This window comes from Haemaphysalis longicornis, unplaced genomic scaffold (assembly GCF_048455015.1).
Source record: "Haemaphysalis longicornis isolate Haplotype H1 unplaced genomic scaffold, Haemaphysalis longicornis Haplotype H1 scaffold_7, whole genome shotgun sequence".
NCBI lineage: Eukaryota > Metazoa > Arthropoda > Arachnida > Ixodida > Ixodidae > Haemaphysalis > Haemaphysalis longicornis.
This window is the reverse complement of record NW_027526422.1, coordinates 176,714,785-176,737,184: the sequence shown is the minus strand read 5'-3', so window position 1 is coordinate 176,737,184 and position 22,400 is coordinate 176,714,785. Positions and strand designations below refer to the sequence as shown.

Genomic DNA, 22,400 nt, shown 5'->3' with positions numbered 1-22,400 from the left:
CTTGTTTGCCATGCGCCTCGAATTTTGCGTATTTTCCGACATTCCTTTTTTGTACCATGAACGCCACATTTCTGACATAGATAACTTATATTCTTGGAATAAAACACTTACATGAATCCTGTGCATACGCTAGATTACGGTACAGTACCCGACAAAAGCAGCCCTTTTAGAACACCGTAACGCAACAATTATACAAATATCTTTGAGTGTATAGTCCTCCGGTAACTTTACTCATGAAAAGAAAATCATTAGCACACCTATTTAAAAAGAGGCTTGCACAACCACTTTGATTCTGTAGAATTATCCTAGTTCAGAATTTCCAGGAAAGTTGGAAAACCAGCTTCCTTTTATATACGTAGTTGTTAATATACCTGGTCTGTTAACAAAATCTCCGGAAAGCAGAAATTTTATATCATCATCATCATTATCATCATCATCATCATCATCACCACCACCACCACCCTATCTACGCTTACTGCAGGGCAAGGAGCTCTCCCAATTCACGCCTGGCTCTATTTTTCTTACTCTAGAAAGTAACCGTTTTGTAAAACATGGGGTATCCTCCACAAACAGGGTTACGAAAGACAATGTTGCTTACGCTGATCGGCCAGTGTCGTGTGAGACAACTCCAAAGCGGCGAACGGCTGTGCAGCTGAACCAAGCATAATGCGCCAAGCACCAGCAGCATGTGCATCGGTACTTCTATGCTTACGTTTTTTTCGCAACTTTCATTGTTTACCGACGACTTTTTACTGATGTAAAATGAATAAGTTATAAATTTAGACGCGCTCAGCTCCCTCCGAAAGATTATCAGCCTTGCCTACTTTGCGTTTGCTTTTGCCGGCCTCAGCCAAACGCACACCTGGGCATATGACATCATAGGTTCTTTTGCGGGAAATGAGCTTCTGGGTAGCATGGCCATTCCCCCTTTTTTCTAATAATATAGCTTATTTCAGCGAAGTGCGCGTTAAAAGCGGTGTCAGTATGATTCTAACCAGGCAATCTTTCAAATGAACCAAACGTGTTTTGTCTGCATAGCCTCTTTATAGAGGCTCTACAGAGGCCTTCCAAGGTAGCCATGTCCCGCGTGATATCGCTAGGATACCTATTTGCAGCAGTGTATACCAGCTATTAGACATCCTTGCACTGCAGGGGCCGTATAATCACGCAAAAGACTCATTCTTTTCTAGTTTACGCCTGACTGATCACCACCATTGAACGTGCACTGTGACTTATCGCAGCAACTATGACTTGGTAGCCGCCGCCGTTGCGACATGCAGCGCTGGTTTTGGTGCGTTTTTTTCGGATGCTACAGCAAATCCGTGACACCATTTTGCGATGGAGACACCGGTGCTAGTTTGGGAGCTCGGGAGTTCGGGCAGTTTGGGTCTGCGTCATTTCTTACGTTGATCCTCTCGCTCGCGCAGTCAGAAAGTTTTTTATCACTATTTGTAATGATGCTATAATCGCAAACGATATCACAAACGGACGCGACTGTGGAGGGCACGTTTAATGATATTTTCTCAACGGTGATGATAGTGCTGATCAGCTTGAAAAACAGGAGTCTTTTTCAATGTTTTCCCTGTATCCACATAGTGAGCAAGCAAGTATTCCGGTTATTCTAGACTGTTTAACTCGCACAGTTGTTTCTTTAATTCATTAGTCCCTTTTTGGTACAGCTTAATCTTCCATCAACGTTGTACCCTTGATACTGTCTATGATAAAAGTAATAGCGCCGTTAGGTGCATCAGATTATTTGAAGAAGGCTGGGTGCAGGTAAAGTCAGCTCTTTCTTTCAAGATCATTCAATGTCATTTATGATGGTAGTGCCAGCGGTAGAATATTTTGTTTTATTCTTTTGTTGTTGTGCATTTGCGGACCTGGCGTGTTTTCCTCCTCCTCCAAAGGCGCATTGCATTGGGGCCCGTTGTTAAGGGCTTCCGTGGGCTTCTAAATTACCCCTGCTCGCAAAAAAACCGCATCTATGCGCTTCCTCAGTTGTGCTGTAGAACAAGGTGAAAACCTGGTAGGATACCAGAATATCGCAGACTGCTTTCAGGGACTTTAACATCCTGCCCATATGTTGCCTAGGTGTCCCTGTAGTTTTACTGCTATCGTCGTGTGCAGGCTGAAGCGTGCAATAATTTACATTTTGTGAGTGCTGCTTCAAATCAAGGTTCCCTGAAGATTTATAACTACCTGGTTCAGCACTATCGTAACGCGGGTTCTCAAAGCTGGGGTAGCAGTTATATTTTGTTTTTAAGTGTTTGGAAAGGATCTGCTGAAGATTCACCAGAAACGGCTTCTTGAAGGGGTCCAGGATCAATTTGGGTAATGTCAGAATCAGATGACGGGCGGTCGATGTTCCAGTGGTTCCTTCAGAAACTTCGTAACTACTTTCTTATCAGAGATATTGGATAACACACTAGTACCACAGTGGGAGTCTGCTTTGATTCAGTGTGTTCAAGGTCCGCTAAATTTTATTTGGTTACCTATTGTGTCCTCTTCCCAATCAAAGCCTGTAGTAATACTCTTCTTGAGACACACGGAGACTATGTATGGCGCATCACCTTTGTGCATACAACAATGTAAGCTTCGTTGACTTCGTCTTCCTGGAGCCGTTGTAGAAGGTTCTTGAGAACTACGCCATTACACTGGGTGAAGTCTGCGGCGCAAACGCCGTCCTCTCGAATCTATTATTACTAACACACGGAGTGACTCTAGTTCCAAAGTAGATATTTTATTAGCACAAATCTTTACGAACTGTCCTCTCTTTACACGCCAGCCATTATATTTGTCTAAAGTGAAGGTACATCTCGTGATTCAATCATCGAGATCTCCCACTAGGCGATTCGTTTATGCATTTGTTATTCATTCTCACGGTGCCTTCAGTATGTTGACACGTCTTTTGTCTCGATATGGCAACCGGTCTCCGTCGTCCTTGATCCCAATGCCTGATAGCCAAGTCATCAAATAGTCATCATTGCTAGGCTTCCGGCACTAACAATATAATCAACCAGAAGAAAAAACGCGGGGACAGACAGAGAGAACCATGAATTCCACCCACATAATGGCAAGGCTAGCGTTCAGACGTACGGCACGGTGAGACTTTCAAACTTATGAGAATACAAGCCTGATGGCAATGGAAGCCTATTGAGGTTTTTAAGCCGTGCCTATTTCGCCGCGGTAATCGAAATAAAATGCACTCTTTTTATCATATGCATCAAAAACACTTCCTTATAATCCATGACAATGCCAAACATGCGTCCATAATACATACCCCAAGAGTGATACGAATACTACAACAACAAACTTTAAAACATACACCGATTGCGTACGCACAAACGGTCACGAAAGTATATGAGGTGGACACTTACGTGTTTTTCCTGTTTTTATAAACAACTTTTCCTTCACCGTACTCTTGCTTTTTTATTGTGCATACGGGCCACTGCCGGATGTAATATTTTGATCTAATGTCTGGAGCTTAACGCCATACCTTGCTTTCGACAAACGCCGAAGTTTTGCGCCGACGAAGAGTCACCCGTAACGAGTCCTATGACTCCAACAAGTAAGATGAATTTTCTTCCTTCCCTTCGCGATACCCTATCACTACAGCCTGGCAATAGCATGCCAGCCAGTCATTTGACGACCGCCGCCGTTCTGGCTTCCCTCTCCATTTCTTGGTGCATAATTCTGTAGCGTCCATGAAGAGCCAATGTGGAATCGTAGGTTGGCAACCGGGATGGGGGAAGCCGCACCCAACATTGCTGTATAGTTTTGGAATAAACTACGGCGTTCTTCTTAGCTGATTCAAGGTCGTAATATGCACCTCCCAACACGTTACAATGGCGACTAGGATGGGATATTGTTTGTTCTACACATTCCTTTGAGTGTCATTCCGTCGAGCTTCGGAGTAGGCTGAGTTGCGAGCACCAAGCGCAAGTGTTTGAAGAAGATTCCTAATGGGTCTCCCGAACAGGAGTTCAAATGGAGAAGGTGTGGTTCCTAGGGATAGACTCTCTTGTTGACCAGACAGTGAAGAGCTGCCTGGCATGTCAAGCCAACACACCTGCACACCAGCGTAATCCTTTTCTAATCCAGGAACTGCCTCGAGGTCCATGGACTGAGCTATCAGTGGACTTTGCTGGCCCTTTTCCTGATGACAAGTATGCCATGGTGGTTGTGGATGATTTTCAAAGTACCCAGTTGTCAGCATCATACACACTCAAGCAGCACCTACAGTCACCAAGCATCTGCGCACCATCTTTTGTCAGTTTGGCTGCCCAGAAATCGTTAAGTCTGACAATGGCTCACCCTTTCAGAGTGATAGTTTTGCAACGTTCACTGATGATTTTGGGTTCAAGCATCATCGCATCACTCCACGATGGCCAGAGGCTAATGCTGAAGCAGAACGATTTATGCGCACCCTCAAGAAGTCTATACTCTCAAGTCGGGTCAGCCATTTGGATTGGATCTGTGAGCTTCAGTCATTTTTGCTTGCCTATCGATCAACACCCCGTGGTTCCGTAGGAAAATCTCCATTTGAACTCCCGTTCGGGACACTGATGATTAATCTTCTTCCAACACTTGCGCTTGGTGCTCTCAACTCAGCCTACTCCGAAGCTCGGCGGAATGACACCCAAAGGAAGGTGTACAACAAACAGTATGCCGACACTCGGAGACACACCAGCCCTAACCAGCTGCATGTTGGACAACAAGTTCCCTGCAGGCAAGACAGGTCAAATAAGTTTTCCCCTTACTATGACCCGCATCCATACACCGTTACCAAGGTAAATGGCTCCAGAATCACAGCGTCCAGGAGTGCAGGGTCGATTTGTCGCAACTCGAGCTTCTTTAAAGATGCAAGCACTGTTCAGGTGAACCAACACGAAGACCAGGTCGACATGTCATGTCGGGACGATGAAACTGTGCCAGGTAACAGCGACCTTGTTGGCCACAGTGTAGCTGCTCCTCGCCAAGCCCTGTCGCCAACTCCCAAGACTATCTCACGACGCTAGCCTCAACGAAACAGGCAGCGACCTGTGCATCTGAAAGATTTTGTGTAACCTTTTCTTTGCTTCCCTGAGGGGATAATGTAGTGTCCATGAACAGTGAATGTGGAAATGTAGGTTGGCAACCGGGATGGGGGAAGCCGCACCTAACATGTCTGTACAGTTTTGGAATAAACGGCGGTGTTCTTCTCAGCTGATTCAAGGTCGTATTACGCACCTCCCAACACGTTACACATTCTTTCTTTCTTTCTGTGACATTACAAAAAGTTTGTTTTGCTTTGGTCAAAAGGCTTAAGATTTTCCATCTACGTCCGCTGTTTCCCTGGCCTGTCTGATGTTCTAAAAAAGCATGGCAGACGTTGGACCGGCCGAATACCGCCGTATCGTAGCTATCAAGTTGTATTTGCATCTTTTGAACTCTTTCAGGCAGCCTATAAAAACCACACCTTAGCTCGAGCAAATTGCTTACTGTAACTGACCCATAAATTGCCCACCTCGTGGAGATTCATTTGCGTCCTTTTTTAATGACGCTCCTCTAATCCCTAAGCTCATCGAATAGCGAGGTTCTGGTCTAGGGCGGCTGATGCACTACAGCCACTGGGTTCCGAAAAACCCGAGCAATACAAAAGCCCTGATGAATTGAGTATGCTTAGCAGGCACGGCGACTCAGTGGCAAAGATGCTTGCCTTTATGATCACCTCGTTCAGAGATGTATTCTTAATAAAAATATCTGCATACGCCTACACGCTGCATTGGTTCCTTGAGCAAAAAATCGCCGTATTTATATTCGGAAATATCAGAGATGCGAAGTGAGGGCGAAAAGATCGCAAAGAAACCTGACCAATTCACGGACTCCTTCAGAACAACTTTATTGCACTCCACCGCCTTTAGTCCTACTCTGGACGGCCGAAGTCGCCTGCGCTCCACGAGGAGTCACCCTCCGTCACTTCTGCTTCCTACTGTTAACCTTCTGCACAAACTGCATCTGTGCTACCACATCGTTTGGGCTCCTAACCGACCATCCAGATTCCACGTCTGTCCGGTGTCCTTCAGTAGAACTGGAGCGGCGAAATATAGGACGTTCGGAACTTTAAACACATTTTTTGTAATTATTGTGTTCTGTTGCTTCAAAAAAGTGACTCCAATCCACGCTGTGAAGGTGGTTGGTAAGCAAAACTCTAAACGACAACGCAGCAATTGCCCATGCGACGTCACTTGAATTCATACACGAGGCTCTACACAGAGCAAAACCAGAGATTCTGCCTGCCGTTACCTAGAATTCGCAGGGGCGGCGTCCCCAACGCAGAAGCGTCGGCCACAGCCGGCTAGAGCGGCGGTCGCCGCCGCTGTAGCCGGGACGTGCGTCGGAAAAAGAAAACGGCGAGGAGCGGCATTCGAAGGGGAGACAGTGTAACCTAGCCATCACGATGGGCTAGCTTGGGGCTACACCACCGCGCGACACAAGTGCAGACACCGAAAAAATTCGGCATGTGAGCTTAGTGGTTTACATTTATGACGATTAAAACTAGTTAGTTCAGTAAGTTTTAGAATTATGAGAAAGCTGAGGGAACTCTTATAATCGCTATTTATCAGAACAAGTTGCTGATTTCGCATGTAATGCCTGTTGAAACGCAACCGAATTGGTATTCAGCAATTTAAAAAACAGAGTCCCTTTCGCGGCAAGGATTGCGCAAAATGTAGTGTTTATTTAGCGGCCAGATGTCTGTATGTGGTCTCTACATATTGCTTCCGTACCTTGCAAGCCAATCTTTAACGTATCTTTGCCGTACGACCACTTAACTCCGTCCTGTCCGGGTTACCCAGGAGGTGTTGTGGAACAATTTATTCAAATTGTGCGAAGGAAGCGTGCAACGGACTCGAAGCTGCACCTAAACAGGCTTTAAACAACCGTCGCTAAAGTAGACAACGAAGTCGCGTCGCACAGATGCGCCTTTCGGCGTGAGCACGCGGGGAATGCTGGGTAAATTCGCCGCGCCATCTACACTGTGCTCCGTGAGGGAAAACCGCCCTTCCCTCCGCAGCTGCGTTGGGAGTTTCTTGTCTCGCACGTCACGAAAGAACAGTTGGCTGGCAGAAGTAGAAAGCTTTGCTTTAAACACGTACACCCTTCTTTCTTTTATGTGGCTTCAGTGCTAGTTTGTCTCCGCGGACTGCGGCCATCGCGTGCACGCTTAGCAGTCCTTCGCAAACCAGCTGTGCCGGTGGAAGCATGCTTCTTCCTTATTAGATGTTCCGGTCGACCGATTCCACCACTCCTATTTCGAAGGGGGGCAACAATAGTCGCATTGTGTGGCTCTAAAAGTCACATCCTCTTCAGTTTATCTGGCTGAAGATTTATCTAGCGTTCGATTTTGGTCGTTCGATTTTGGTCGGGAGGTCTACAACTCGCCCCATCCTGAGAGGCGTTATGCCACGTCCAGCTTCTGCGGGCGGGGTGGGCGGGTCACTTTTGCGCGGGCGTCGTTCCTTCTGATAGAGCTTGGAATAGCTACAAGTAGTGCGCAAAGGGATCGCGGCGCTTGGAATTTACTGGACCTCCGCACCTGGCGGTTGGGGCCCAGCACTCCGCCATGGCGCATCGATCCCACACTGCTAGGAGAGGGATTTTAATCATTACCAATCGCCGTCTCGCCGACTGTGTCGCAAGTGTCGTATTGGGATTTTAAACGCCTTATGGCCTCCTAAACTGTATACACCACCAGCAGAAGCGGCACCGCACCATTAATTAGAATACCATGTTCACCCAAATGGGGCCCCTCAAACGTGAGGAGATGTAGATAATTCAGCTCCGCATACCCCGCCTTCTTAGCCAGTTGGCTGCTCGCCTTTAATAGAGGTTCCATATTCTCGTTATCCTGCTACCACCAAGCCCCCACGTTCAGGAAGTCTTAAAAAGGAAATCGTGTCCGGTACCACCGGCATCTTGCGCGTAGCCAGCGGCATGCGTTATAGCAGCAGTTCGAAACGAACGCTTAAGATGTTTCCTCCGGCAAATATTTCTTCTTATGGAACAAAGTTGTTGGCTCCCGCATTAAAACAACACACCATCATGCTTCCGCTGCCGCTAAGCTATGCCCCGACGGTGTTGACAGAGAACAACACAGCTTTTTTTCGGCTACTTTACACCTCACTGCTTTTAACTTTTGTCTTCCTCCAGAGCCCTTGCTAAACATGCGGTCAAGCTCGCTCCACTTAGGAAAGGAGTCAAAGGAATTAGTAGGGTGTTTAACGATACAGTAGTACTTGCCGCAATGAACTGTAGCAAATTTAACCATACTATGCGAGTGGTCTGCATCCTGTTTCTTACAAGGCTTCCAAGGAATAAAGAAAGACAAATATTCCAAGCCCCGTCAGTCCAGCGCACCTTTACCGGAAGCTGTGGTGATGGCTTCCTTTACAGTGGACGTCATCAGGAGCTGCGTCATTGCGCGAAGGTCAGCCAGCTCTATCTCCTACCGTAATAGAGAAGTGTTGGACAGGCCGGAAAGGCTGCGCGGCTATTAAGGGGGCCATAAATAGGGTGGCGGAGGCTATAAGGCTTGCGCCTTCACCCTTCCCAGGCACCTCAAATCGCTGCGGTTGCTACGAGCTGAGGAGCTCGAGCAAAACAACCTAGAGGTACTTCTCAGGGGGCTTTCACTCCAAGGTACTCGCAGCGCCATTGGCTCTGCTCAGTGGTTTGGCCTGCTTTTTTTATTTTTAACATGCTGCGCGCATGTTCCGCCTACTACTGACTGCGTGGCACTGCTTTTCGCGTCGGGCGTGCTAGCGGTGGCACGTAAGTTTTCGAAAAAATACTTAGCGTCGCCGCCGTTATTTGGTCACCGCTTTATGAAGCTTTCCGACGATTGCCAGCACGACCTTTCACCGCACTATCATCCCCTTTCCCGGTTTTGTAACGCGATTTTCAGCAATGGTCCGGATCTAGCAGGCGGCGACAAGTTTTAGCTGCCGCGGTGCGTGCCGATTCCTACGCCGTCCGTGTCCACCGTGAAGGCAGGTGCTTTCCACGGTCACGTGCGTAGCGTTGATGCCTGCACAAGACTCTATAGGTTTTTCAGTGTTATTCATATCATGTAAATGCGGCGCCATCAACAAACTCCGTTAAGTTCGTGTGACAGATGGCGACGATCAACATTCATCCCTACAATGATGCGCCGTGCCGGAGTGTGGCTCTCGTGTAAATAGACCCTGCCGAGCCACCGGAACCACGTGCGGCTTCCCCCAGAGCCGGACACACTGGTTGGCTTCATCATTTGATGGAACCCTCCAATAGCGCAACCGTAGTCGGCAGCGCTAGCTCGCCGTATAGCCTACGTCAGAAGCAAAAAAGCTACGTCAAAGCTCCGTTTAATGGTGGCAAGACTTCACATGTAACGAAGGAAAGAAAAAAGTGCTTACTTAGCGATAGCGCGCTTGAAATCGGGACCTATTTAGGGCCTCTTTAAAACTCCACAACGTGAGGCGGTTGTTGGGGCATTCCATACGAAACGAGAAACGGGTAACGCGGGGTAGATTTTGGATGCAGGGCATGAGATATTGGGTGGGTAAACTTTTCTAGCCGCAGTGCATGTATGGTGCGTCATAGATTACGTTGCGCTGCTAGCGAAAAAGCGCGGGGTTTGCGTGTGAGCCCAATGGCGGTTGTGCCTAATACAAGATTTGGGTGCTGGGTAGGTTCCTCATAGAGATTTTCTCGGGCGAGCGTATCTGCGCGCTGATTTTGTGCCAAGCGCTCGCACCCGAGTGTCTAAAACATTGACCAGCGGAATAATTGATAGGGTAGCGAATTACCCAGTGAAACTGCTTCTGTTCATGCCGGGGCAGCCATTTGTGATACAAAATGTTAGTATATAGACTCGTAGGCATTTAAGTGTTGGGATTACGGAAGCTTACCCGTTACGTTCAATGCCTAACATGCCTTGCCTCTACTACGCATTGTCGAAAGGCTTTTAATCTTGCCTCTTGAGACGCTCTGCTTTGCAATCCGCCCTAACGCTTTAGGAGTGCTTTCATAAAGTAAATATGGACGGGAACCGCACGAACAGATTCAAAATACATCTCGTGTGCCCTCTAGAAGTTTCATCTTGTTCCATATTTTCAAGTAACGATTACCTTATAGCCTTCAAAAATGGTTCTTTCCTTGAATCTAGTGCCAGCTGTCTTTTCATATGTGTTTTATAAGGCTTCTGAACATGCCCTTGTTACGACGCAACTGCCTGACATGTTTTAGGATATCTGGAAAACGTTCTGGTCATCATTACCAACGCAGAACTGAAGGTGCCTGGACAAGCGGTTAACATTGTTTTTTCACTTTTGGAAAATACAGAAAGGCCTGACATTTTCGCAAACTTTTCACTCTAACGGCTCCTTCCAGATTTTATACTTAACATTCGTGTCCACAAGTACCACGAGGGCTGGCATATTATTCCTCCCCGGCGCACAAAGCAGGCGAGAAATCACTAATTCGTTCCTACAACCCGCTCTCAGGAGGTCATGTGATCAAAAATTACTGTAGACTCTTCATGAACAGGTGGGCAGGCTGTGTTCAACTGGTTCTTCCTTCTAAGTCGTTCCAGTAGTATCCTATACCCTCCCAAGGGAGTTGAAAGGCTGCGGAATAAAGAAAAGAGCCAATGAAAATTAGGCCTCCCGGTCTGGCAAAGTTCTCATGTCACAAATAAATGTCACAAAAAAGCACGGAGTCGCCAGCGTCATTCAAGCTTAATGGAGGCTGTGCTTTTTACCCCTGCATTTATGCTCCGCATGCGCGTTCGTTCAAAAAGTGACACTTAGGCTCCTTTGTGAGATAGTGCACCAGACTGCGGTACAATAGCTTGCTTTCTTGAGAGAGGGAATACCTACATCAGACGGAAAACACTAGAAATGATTAGGCTGGCGATTAGGAATTGGCGTTCACGAATGCCTGAGCTGCTCGTTTGGCTACGCAATGTTTGTGCTGCTATTGTGGCGTTAGGTTGAGTGAGAAAAAAAGTTTTGCTGAAGCCATGCGCCAAATGCACGCAAAACACTGGGCAGGCTTATAACATCAATGAACGCGGCTATAGTTGTACTTACCCAACGTCGGTGGCACTATTTACGTCTGAGTTTCAACTTTTGCTTTAAGTTTTGAAGACAAAGCTTTGTGTTACTAGTATTGTGCATGCTACGTATACGCTAGGATTGTCTTTACTAATCAGTGATATGCCTCAGAACTAATATTTGTTGACGTAGCGTCAGTCCCGACTGTCTTTCCTGTATTTGCTGTTTGTTCAGCGCTGTCCTTTGCAGAATGCTATGAACCCGCTAACACAGGTCCAAGCTTCATTAAGCTAGCCCTATAGGGACTTGAAAGTCCAATAGTAAACTCCATAGATGTCGGAGAGTATACATATTTCTGGATTTTAAAAAATTACACCCGAAAGAGAGCTGAAATTGCAAAAGGGGTTTTTTCTCCCTTTTACTAAAATCAGTTTTGCAAGTTATGCACTGACCGACCTTTCTCGCGGCGAATGTAGATTTGCTGTGGCTTACGGGCTCTTGCGAATTTCTTGATTTGAATAGCCCTGCAGATTAATTCAATTTGTTTTTTCTAACAAATTTTACCGATACAAATGCCCCAAAACAATTTCGTGGTTCTGCCCTATCAAAGCCTCTATGCAGGTACACACTTAACAAGTTACACTTGTTGAAAGTGTAAGAGTTCCTGTAAGACTTCCTCTATGAAGTTACACTCTTTGAAGTTACACTCTTAAAAAAGAAGTAGCTGTGAGTCGATATGAACACCCATATTAAACGGCTGGACCTGGCGCGATGGAATACGACACCATTACACCATGAAATAAAGCTTTCTGGAAGCCACATAGTTTTAGTCACACTCTCTATAGTATAAACAAGACTAGCCCACCAACAGATTTTTAAATAATTTTTTTGAACATTCAGACTGCCCTTTAAATATCCAACATGATCTTGATACTACCTGTAACACAAAGTTTTCCGAAGTAATTTCAGAGTACGTTACGATCAGCACCTATCGAGGAAAGGACATATCAGTGGCGAATACACGTTTTTACGGGTTATTGAATATGCGGCTCTACGCGTCGATATATCTATTCCCCATCTTGCTGTTAATAAACTTGCATAGTTAAACTATATTTTGGCCTCTTAAGACACCGGAGAGGCGCCGGATACTACCGTGAGCATAAATCATTCACCGGTCAAAATAAGGCTCGACTTAAAAAGATGGCGCTTGGGCAAAACTCGCAGTCAAATAGCTTCGAGCACCGACAGCTTTCGTTTCTGCTACGTTGCACTGCGAAGCCTGTCATTAGCAAAATGCTCAGTGCACCGACAAAAACTCACGCTGTATTAGGGTTTACAAGATGTGATCTAGACCGGAAGGTGCCCGGCTGCGGTGATTCACTGACTATGGTGTTGCGCTGCTGAGCACAAGGTCGCGGGTTCGATTCCCGGTCGCGGCGGCCGCTTTTCTGATGGACACTAAAAGCAAAGACGCCCGTGTGTACGGGATTTCGGCGCACGTTAAAGATACCCAGGTGGTAAAATTTAATACGGAGCCCTCCACTACGGCGCGTCTCACCGCCTCTATTGAGTCGGTGCGTTAAGCCCTACAGTCAATCAATAAATCAAATCAAATGACCGATAGTGTTGAGAAACCGCCAGGAGAGTCTGACAGGCCGGGAACTCAAAAGAGTTGCCAGTGTTCAAGGCCGTTACGAGGCATTGGTTTCGTAGTGGTAATTCCCAACAAAACACGTTTGCATTTATCAGTTTCAACTCTGGCTGGGATCGCTGGCACTTTGATAGAAACACTTGTGAGCATCAAGTACGTTGCCAAAGCCACCTTCGCAGACGCACACATGTGTAAAATATTGCAAGAAACATTTTGTTGCACTAGCCTTGCTCCTGTTTTCTGTTACATTTTCAGCTTAAACCAACGCTACGATCCATCTTAGGGGTTTACCAAAATCACGTTCGCCAGCTCAACTTTCAGTAAATAGTATCTTTATAGAGTTTTGGCCGATGGGACGCATAGTTATCACTAGAGACGGGAAATTAAGGCAAAACGCCTATTTTTTTATTTTAATCCGTACCGAGCCTATTTAACATATATGCATGAACTAAGGGAAGGGGAGCATTTTAAGCAATAGTTGATTGTGCCTATACGTGCCTATTTTGAGCTTCGTGCCTATACAAGCTTTTTAGCGCCTATAAATGCATTTTTTGTTCGGTCGAGTACACAGTTTGCCTAAATCAGTCGTACATCTCGATGGAAAAATGGGAGATCTATTGTTGGAACGATGGAACCGCATGAGCATCTTGTCCCTCTCCAATGCTAACTTGAGGCTTTGCCCGATGCTCATGCCTTTCTCTTCAGACATCCGCTACGCAGAGTTTCTTTAACTCCCCTCAGTAAAGGGTATAGCCGCAAGAACATCATCATCATCATCATCCTACACTATACCAACCATGCTTAGCGTTGTAACAGTCTTAGCGGGCACGTTTTCTCCCTCTAGCAGCGGCTTTGTCTGCCTTTCTTTCCTTTTGTTGTCGACCACTATCGCCATTAGTCGCAGTCTTTCTCATTTTTCCCTTCTTTGCCACCTCGAACTGGCCGCGTGCTCGATCATTATATATACAACGAGTACAATCAGAGGCGGGAGTCGCAGAGACCCGCCGAGACTCCACGTGACTGACGGGCGCGTCGGCAGAGGCAGCTGCCGCTCAGTCGCGCTCCCGCTGGAGTATGCTTAGCAGCGTCGCTCCCCTCACTCACGAAGCCAGCGATCTCTAAGCGCTATCTCAACTTTACCGTTTTTTTTGGTTTATGTCACTGGCTGTTTGACAGAGTGACGAGTAGCGACGGAACGATTACCCGGAACGCCTTATCTATTCTTCACGTAATAATGCAAAGCTTACAGTGGCATATTTTTTTGTCACAGCCAGAAGAACACGTGTTTTGAGGAATGGTCTTGTCGAAGTTAGCCTGCAAGGCATGTAAGTTGAGTATAAAGACTACGCGTTGTCCCCCTAGCAGTCGGTGTGCAAAGATCTAGATAACACCATGTTTGTGGACGGGGGTGTGAAGTAATCATGAAAACAACGAGGCGCGCTGGCGTTGGAAACGGGTTCCCATTGGCTCGTTTGCAAGACAACAACAAGAGAGAAATAGGAAAAGTTGTATTTTGCATTTTAAGGGTTTTTAGTGAATTCTAGCGGCATAAAAAGATTCCTCCGTGTCAGTCGGCACATCGTGTCCCAGCCTCTCCAATGATTGCGCGCAAGCGCCTGCCAACGAGGGAGCCGGCTAATGGAAGCCCTATCTCTCAAGTCCAGGACAGCACCACGCGAGAGCACGGCTACTCTCTCGGCAAGATGCGCACTTTCGCGCCTTTCCTACTGCTGAAATAATTGCAAATAAATCTGAGCCCTTTCACACTTATTTTCCACCGACTGGATTCCGAAAAGCCTTTGTAAACAATGCAAAACAATTACAAATTGCTGGCGAATTTCCCACCCCCCTAAAAGGTCGCATTTGTTTGGTGTCGAGAATAGTGCAGCCGCAGATTGTACGCGAGCGAGGCTAGAGCGTACGCTAGCGAGGCAGTGCTAGGCTAGCTTGTGGCAAGATTGTGAGAAACGCTATTAGTACAGCCAGCGCGTCAGCGTAGTTGGCGTTTCTGCTCTCTCCGGAATCCGTCCGAAGCCTGCCTACGAATGCCGCATATAACGACGCCGAAAAGTGTACTTATCCGGCAATGGTCCTGTGGCTCGCAGAGCTATTCCGTCGACGAAGAAACAGTATTCTGACAACCCTGCGGAAAGCAGGTGAGAATACAATACTTTCCACTTGATATTAATTAACGATATCATACACTTGACGTGAACACTGGACGAACCGTTAACATAAAGCCTACAAAAGTGATTACGCTAAATTTATTCTGAATAACTTCTGAACGTGCGCAAATAATGTGCATTTTAAGAACTTTTTACGGGAACTACTCTTCATTGTTGTGCAATGTTTACAACCGAATTCGGGAACTGGCTTCCTTATTGAGAATTTCCAGCACAGTGTTGGTCGGATTCTTGTATAAGCATCATGCTTTTAAAAACGCTTGCCTGCGATTGTGCAGCTCGCCAACTTCGCCATTCCTTGATCTATTGTCAGGTTTCCAACTCTGCACGACTAAAAGCAAAAGTACACAGCAACGTTTCACGTGCCTTACGCAATATCTCAGTGTAGTTTACTCTTTTCTTCGCGCAAGTACCCTGTGACAAAACGTTCCATTTTCAGCAGCACGAAAGAACAACACTGCATCAAGTCAATGCGTTGCGCAACCAGCCGCCGATATCAGGGCAATCGTTCCTGTCTAAAAGACTTGCTCAAGGAAAAAAAAAGTGAATTCAGCGCAGACCTAGGCGAATCATTAGTCGCTGGTTACATCCCTTGAGCGAACCCTCATGAAAATGAAGTGAAGTGAAGTTTATTTCCTTTTCATAGAAAAGAGGGGACCGAGGCAAAAGGCGGTTAAGCCTGACGAGGCCTCGGTGCCCTAAGCCTGTAAGTAGTACAGATGCAAACGCAAAAACACTTAATACATAGAATGGGCAGCAATCAAAATACAAAAGTAATATATAAGCAGTAACACTTACTAGAATACAAAACATGTGCACAATCATGGGCAGATACAAATTGATACTTCTACGAGTTCAATTTCGTACATACGGATGAAATAAAGTGACTCATTCGACTTAAGTACTTGTCTGAAAAAGATAGAACAATAGACATATACACTTACATCCATGTACACACATACATACACATACGCATATATATCAAAAACGGTAAGCTGCATTTTTACATTAGAATTTCAACTTCAATCAGATGCTGTTTGGTCTTTTTTTTAACATGCTTCCAGATAGAAAAAACGCATCAGGAAAGGGGAATTTGTTTAGCGCATTGGGTACTTGACAACTCAGTTTTTGTTCACCGTAATTTGTTCGCGCTCGGGGAACTCTTAGTTTTACTACGGGAAGATTGTAACCTATGTTGCTATCAGGAACAGAGTACAAGCGATTCTGGTGAATGTATTGAAGAAGCCGCAGATAATACACTTGGTCGGCTTTTAATATGGAGAGTTTTACAAACAATGGTTGCGTGCGTAAGTTTCGTGGTGCACCATAATATCCCTCAATAGCCCGCAATGCTCTTTTTAGCAGGACCAGTAATTTTTGGTAATTGGAAGACGTGCTCGTACCCCAAACAAGATTACAATAAGAAAGTCTCGAAAAAAAACAGGGCATTATACATAGACAATTTTAACCAAACAGGCAGTAGATCAGAAATCCTATAAAATAGGCCAACAATTTTACTTAGTTCAGAAGTAAGTTTGGAAATATGAACAGACCACGAAAGATTATCATTAAACCACGCACCAAGACATTTTTGGGAAGAAACTTGATTGATTGTTATACTGTCATAATGAATATGTAAACAATTAGTTTCCACGGTGTTGATGGGCTTGAAAATATTATATTTCGTTTTGCTTATATTTAAACTAAGCTTATTCTTGTGTAACCAATCACGAAGGTTGATTAACTAAGCATTGACCATATTTTGAAGCGCCGGTAATGAACAGGAAGAGAAGAAAAGATTAGTGTCATCAGCGTACATCACCAGATCGGGAGAGTTATGTATGCCGGCTAGGTCATTGATATATGTAATGAATAATAACGGCCCTAGTACTGATCCCTGTGGAACACCATGCTTAACCACCAGTATATCAGAGGATATGTTATTTGTTCGAACATATTAGGACCTATTGTTCAGATAACTCCGCAATAGGTTCAACGCAATACCTCTAACCCCATAGTTACAAAGTTTCTTAAGAAGGGTCTCATGGTGTACGCAATCAAATGCCTTGCGAAAATCTAAAAATAGGCCAAGGGTACATTTTTTGTTTTCAATATTATCTATTATTTTGTCTTTAACAACTAACAGTGCTTGCTCTGTGGTCTTATTTTTCGTGAACCCATATTGTGATAAACAATCACATTATATTTGTGCAGAAAATCGGCTATCCTAGAATTGATAATACCTTCAAACATTTTTGACACAACCGGCAGAACAGAAATTGGTCGGTAATTCGACAGTTCTTTTATATTGCCTCCTTTATGTACTGGAACGTCTCGGGCCCATTTGAGATCTTCCAGAAAAACACCAGTTGACAGCATTAGATTTGCAATGTGTGACAAGACATCGCATATAACGGCGCAAACGTGCTTTAACGGGATCACTTTTATATCATCGTACCCTGCAGATACGTCATTTTTTAAAGAAAGGATCAATGTAGCTACTTCTTGAGGAGTTGTGGGCGCGAGTACTATAGAATTGAGTAAGGGAGTGGTGAGGCTCAGTGGGCTACTTACAGGAGTTTGCGTGACAGAATTTGGAGAAGCGACATTGTTAAAGTAGTCATTCAGGGCATTTGATAGCTTGTGACCAGTTAATTTACCATTTTCTGTGATTATTTCATCATGTTGCATAGATTTGGTTTTATTGGTCAAGTTGTTGACCTCTCGCCAAACTTTACGACTATCTATTTGAATGCGGGAGAAATTTCTTACATAGTAGTCCGATTTCGCGTTCTTTGGTTCTTTGTTGAGTTTATTTCGATATTTTTTATACTCAGCAAGTAGAGTAAGATTTCTGCTGTTTAGAAAATCGTGATACATGCTATTTTTCTTCCTGATCCTTGAGTAAACTGATTGATTCATCCAAGGCTTCTTAAATTTCTTAGGAATAATTGTTCTTTCCATTTGTGGGAAGGCGGTGTTATATTGGGTTATGAACATATCTATGAAAGCATAATATGCTGCATTGACTTCCGTGATCTTGTATATGGGCTCCCAATTAGTATCTTCGATTCGTTTGTGAAAGTCGTTGAGCGCAATATCATTGAAATCTCTGATCATGTGGGTAACAGTGTTTGTTATGGCATTTATTTTGAGAGGTATGAAGCAAAATATCGGCAAATGGTCACTAATATCGGAAGATATTACGCCAGACTCAGTGTGCGGAAGCTGTACATTGGTGATACAAACGTCTAATAATGTGGGCGTGTTGCAAGTTATTCTACTTGGTAAAGTGATATAATTAATACATGCATACGAGGAAAGGAGACTCTGCAATTCCCTTGCATGAGCGGCGTCCGATAATAGGTTAATGTTTAGGTCACCCATTAAAATGAAGGGTAGCTAAGCGGAGTCGAGGAAAAGGAAGAGGCTTTGCAAAAAATCTAAGAATTGTGATTTGTTACCCTGAGGGGGTCTGTACATAGCAACAACGATTATATTCTTGAGAGAGCTAGCTAAACATTAAACATTGGGATTTGTGATTGTAACATCGCCAATCACAGAATGTGAGTGACATTTTTTAACATATACAGCAAGCCTACCCCCTGTTCCATGGGGCCTGGATAAACCATTGTGAACATAGTTATCGAAAGAGCACACATCGCTGTCAGTGCCAAACCATGTTTCTGAGAAAAGCATAACGTCGAACTCAACCGACAGTGACCCAAGTAATAAATCAACCTCGTCTCGCTTGTTTTTCATGCTACGAATGTTAACATGGAAGGCTGAAAACAATTTTTTGTTGACACTGCTAAAGTTAGAATTAAAGTGATCGGTTTTGTATCTAATACAGGCAGGTGGAAAATGTATGGTGACAATTCAGGGGTGACGAGCATGCTGCAAGCGTCTCATTCTTATTTCGTCATCTTGGTCAGATCAGACAAGCCCTGTGTCCTCACAGCGTCCATTTGTTCGTCTTTCCTCGCAAAAACCTTTCCTCCGCTCGTCCAGACAAATTTCCATGCCACTTCCTTTTTGCGGGCACTAGTGGCACCAAGCAGCTGTTTGTTGGCCTGAGTAAGATGCTCGTTGACGTACACTGCGTTGGCCTGAGATAAGCAGAGCTGCTTAGTTGTGAGCTTCTGCTTCCTAGCCTTAGCAAGAAGCGCGTGGCGCTTATCTATCCGGACGAAGCGAACCATGATATTGGTCTCGCCTGGCTTCCGCGTTGGGATTTGGTGACACGTGTCAATGTCATGGCTAGAAACGGGCTCTTTGAGAACGTCGCCGATTTTTTTGACAACGTCAACAGGATCCTCGTCTGAGCTGATGCCCTTTATTTCCAAGTTATTTAGCCTTGTGTACTGCTCCAGCTCGTCAACTCTCTGCGTTAAGCGCTTGTTTTCGTCTTGAAGGGCTTCATTAGCTTCGAGCAGATGAGTTATTTCCTGTCGAAGTGCCTTCAGGCCGGCACCGATCGCTTTTGTTTCGTCACATGTGTCACTACAAAACTTAACACTATCTTTCACACTCCGCAACTCGGTTCTCATTTCTCGTTTGAAGTCTTCAAGCGCCTTCATAATCTCCTTAGCGTTGCCAGCCATGTATCAAAGTAAAAGTTTGGCAGCAGTGCGCAGCAATTTAACAAGGGGATACTGTTTCAACAACGCCAAAGTTTCACTTGCACAAAACAGGTAGGTTAGCGAACTTGAGACCGCTTTCGCACCTTTACCAAACTGAGCAGCCACCCGTGATGCCGTCCCTTACAAAGGTAGCCGATGGTAGCCTCCCACGCTGATTGGTGGACGATGCGGCGATGCTCAAAGTAGCGTTGGAAGCCACGCCGTTGAATCAACAATCTTGGATCCGGCCGGATGCGTGAGCGGCTGCTCTTCCAAAGGGCGCTGTCAACCCACTGCACCCGAGAGGAACACGGGAGTGATCCAACCGACTGGCACACGCTGCACCACTCTTGCGAAGTGAACTAGCTGCGATGACCAGTTGTCATAGCCAGCCGTTGCGCTGCTCGTTGAAGGCACACAAATCACACCTTCTCTTCAGTGTCGCGAATCCACTTGTCACTGGAGCCAGGAGCAAGGGAAGCTTCGTAGCAGCCAAGTCAAATTCCAAGTTTCATCAAACTTAGCAGATTCCGAAGTCTGCGCTTGCGCTGGCAACACTGATACCAAGATGGCTGCGCCCACACGCAAAACGGCCACGGTAGGTTTTTGTACTTTCTTCGCAAATTCGTGGCCAATTCAGACGCAGTTTCTTGTTTTTTAGCCTAATTGTAAGTTCCGATGGAAGTTTGTGGCAAGGAATGATCGCTGAGTGTGAAGTTTCAGCCGGATTCAATCAAAATTCTGGGGTTAGGCTTGACCGCCGCCTTACTTGTTTTTCCGGCAGATTTCAACGGTTCCAGGGGCTCCTGAGGAATAATCTTATTTTGTCCAGGGTCCAGGATGCTTCATGAGTTTCTGGCGAGCCTTTTCTATCGTTTTACTACTTGAATTCCCTTGAAAAACTTGTTTTTGGCCGGAGCCCAAGTGGGAGCCCCCCCCAACAACTGCTTTGCTTGGCTTGGCTTTGACATTGAGTTTTAATAGACCCCCTATGGAGTTCCTATAGAGTCAATAAAAAGTGAATTAAAACTCATGGCTTATAGACTGTGCTCGTTAAAAAGTCAACCAACTTTGTATTGCAGAAACTCAACCAACATTTCATTCCCTTCAAGACACTGAGTTTTATTACACTTCATATTGCGTTTCTTTTGAGTAAACCAAATCTCCCATCTTAAAGACTGCGGCCAATATAAAATCAATTAACTGTTTATTGCATAAATTCAACATGAACTTTATTGTCTTCACTATATTGAATTTTAACATACTCTGTATTGCCTTTCTATAGGGTCGATCGAACTCGTAATGTGTGGACTGTGGTCATTAGACAGGCAATAAACTTTTCATAACGAAGACACAGCAAGCAACTTATTGCTTTCATTATGTTGAGTTTCAATAGACTATATTCGGTTTCTATAGCCCACCCAAGGAGGTCTGGTAGCTTATCGGTGCATATATGTCGGCTGCTATGGCGCCGCCTGCCCCGCCCCATGAATCAGGATCGCGCGATGGAAGTCCCATCACTACGTCTTGGGAGCACTTGGTAGTGGTGGCGCCTGGGATGGCGGACATCCCCGGCGGACAGTTCAAGCCCGTTCGGCGGACAGCTCGCCGCAAGACGACAAGCGGTAAACAAACAGGGCGAGCCATGAATTCTGCTTACGTAATGGTTCTGATAGTGTTAAGACGAGCGGGAATCTGCAAATTGATCTTCTTTCTCGTTGAGCGCTGTCCCGCTTTTTACTTCCTAACTGCTAAAAAAGCGGTTTCGCAAGATCCAGATTATGTTATTTTGTGGGTACTAGGCCTCTAGGCATTCCCCATGCACACCCAGCAAAATCTGCTGTTTCGCCTGGAGCACTAGTCTGTTTTTTTTTATGGTACTGCTAAAAGAGCTACGCCGTTATGCCTCAGCACTCCACGGGTAGAATCATGTTTTTGGGATCGATTGATTGATCATGCGGTTTAACGCGCCCACGCTGAGGCAATGAGGCGTGCCGTAGTGAAGGGCTCCGGATTAATTTTGACCACCCGGGGATCTTTAACGTGCGCCGAAATCTCGAACACACTGGCATTTTCGCTTCTCGCCTCCTTCAAAAAAGCGGCCACCGCACCTGGAAATCGAACACGCGTCCTTATGCTCAGCAGCGTAACGCCTGAGCCAATGAGCCACCGCGCCGGGTATGTTTTTGGGGTAAAATGCCCGGGTTCGAGCCGCAGCAGTGTGCGTATTTTTTCCTATACCTTTAATGTTTTACTGCAACATATTTCTCTTGGCTCAATTTGGCGTATTCTTGGTAAATGAAAGTGGAATGCTACCATTCTAGGCAACTTTCGAGGTGGAGCGAGGCATATCAATCAATCAAGGTATTCATTAGAAAAGAAGTACACGTTTACCTGCGTGGGAAATGGAAAAGGGGGGAAGTAGAGGAAGAAAAGGCGGGATATCAAGACGCCTATTTAACGTTTTGCATCGCCCCAGAAGTGCCCGGTTTAAACCAATCTTGGAAAGGAACATTTCATTGCAAAAACATTGAGCTGATGCAGTTCCCATAGAAGTAAAACTGAGCTTTTAAATCCTTTCATATGTGGCCGTGTTTAGCCGATGCAACTGCTATCATTACTGCCATATTTATCAGTGCACGTTCTTGTTATAGGGCAATATTGAACATATGCACATTAAAGATGACCACAAGAGTGTTGGGAATAATACAATCACAAACTTCTAAGAAGGCACATACCTGAACGTACCCACTATGAGTGTTATTTAGCGATATCTAGAATACACATGGAGACCCCTTACGTGTTATTTTCTTTTGTTTCGGCCAATTCCGCTTCATCAGGACTCTTGTTTTTCTAGTACACATAGGCC

General features: G+C 45.3%; 1 protein-coding gene across 1 annotated transcript; it reads right to left on the bottom strand.

Moving 5' to 3' along the window:
* Nucleotides 1-18,823: 18,823 nt before the first annotated feature.
* Nucleotides 18,824-19,513, bottom strand: LOC144146677 (uncharacterized). The gene has a single exon (XM_077678606.1). The coding sequence runs from the start codon at nucleotides 19,511-19,513 to the stop codon at nucleotides 18,824-18,826; it is 690 nt and encodes a 229-aa protein (XP_077534732.1).
* Between the last annotated feature and the right edge of the window lie 2,887 nt (nucleotides 19,514-22,400).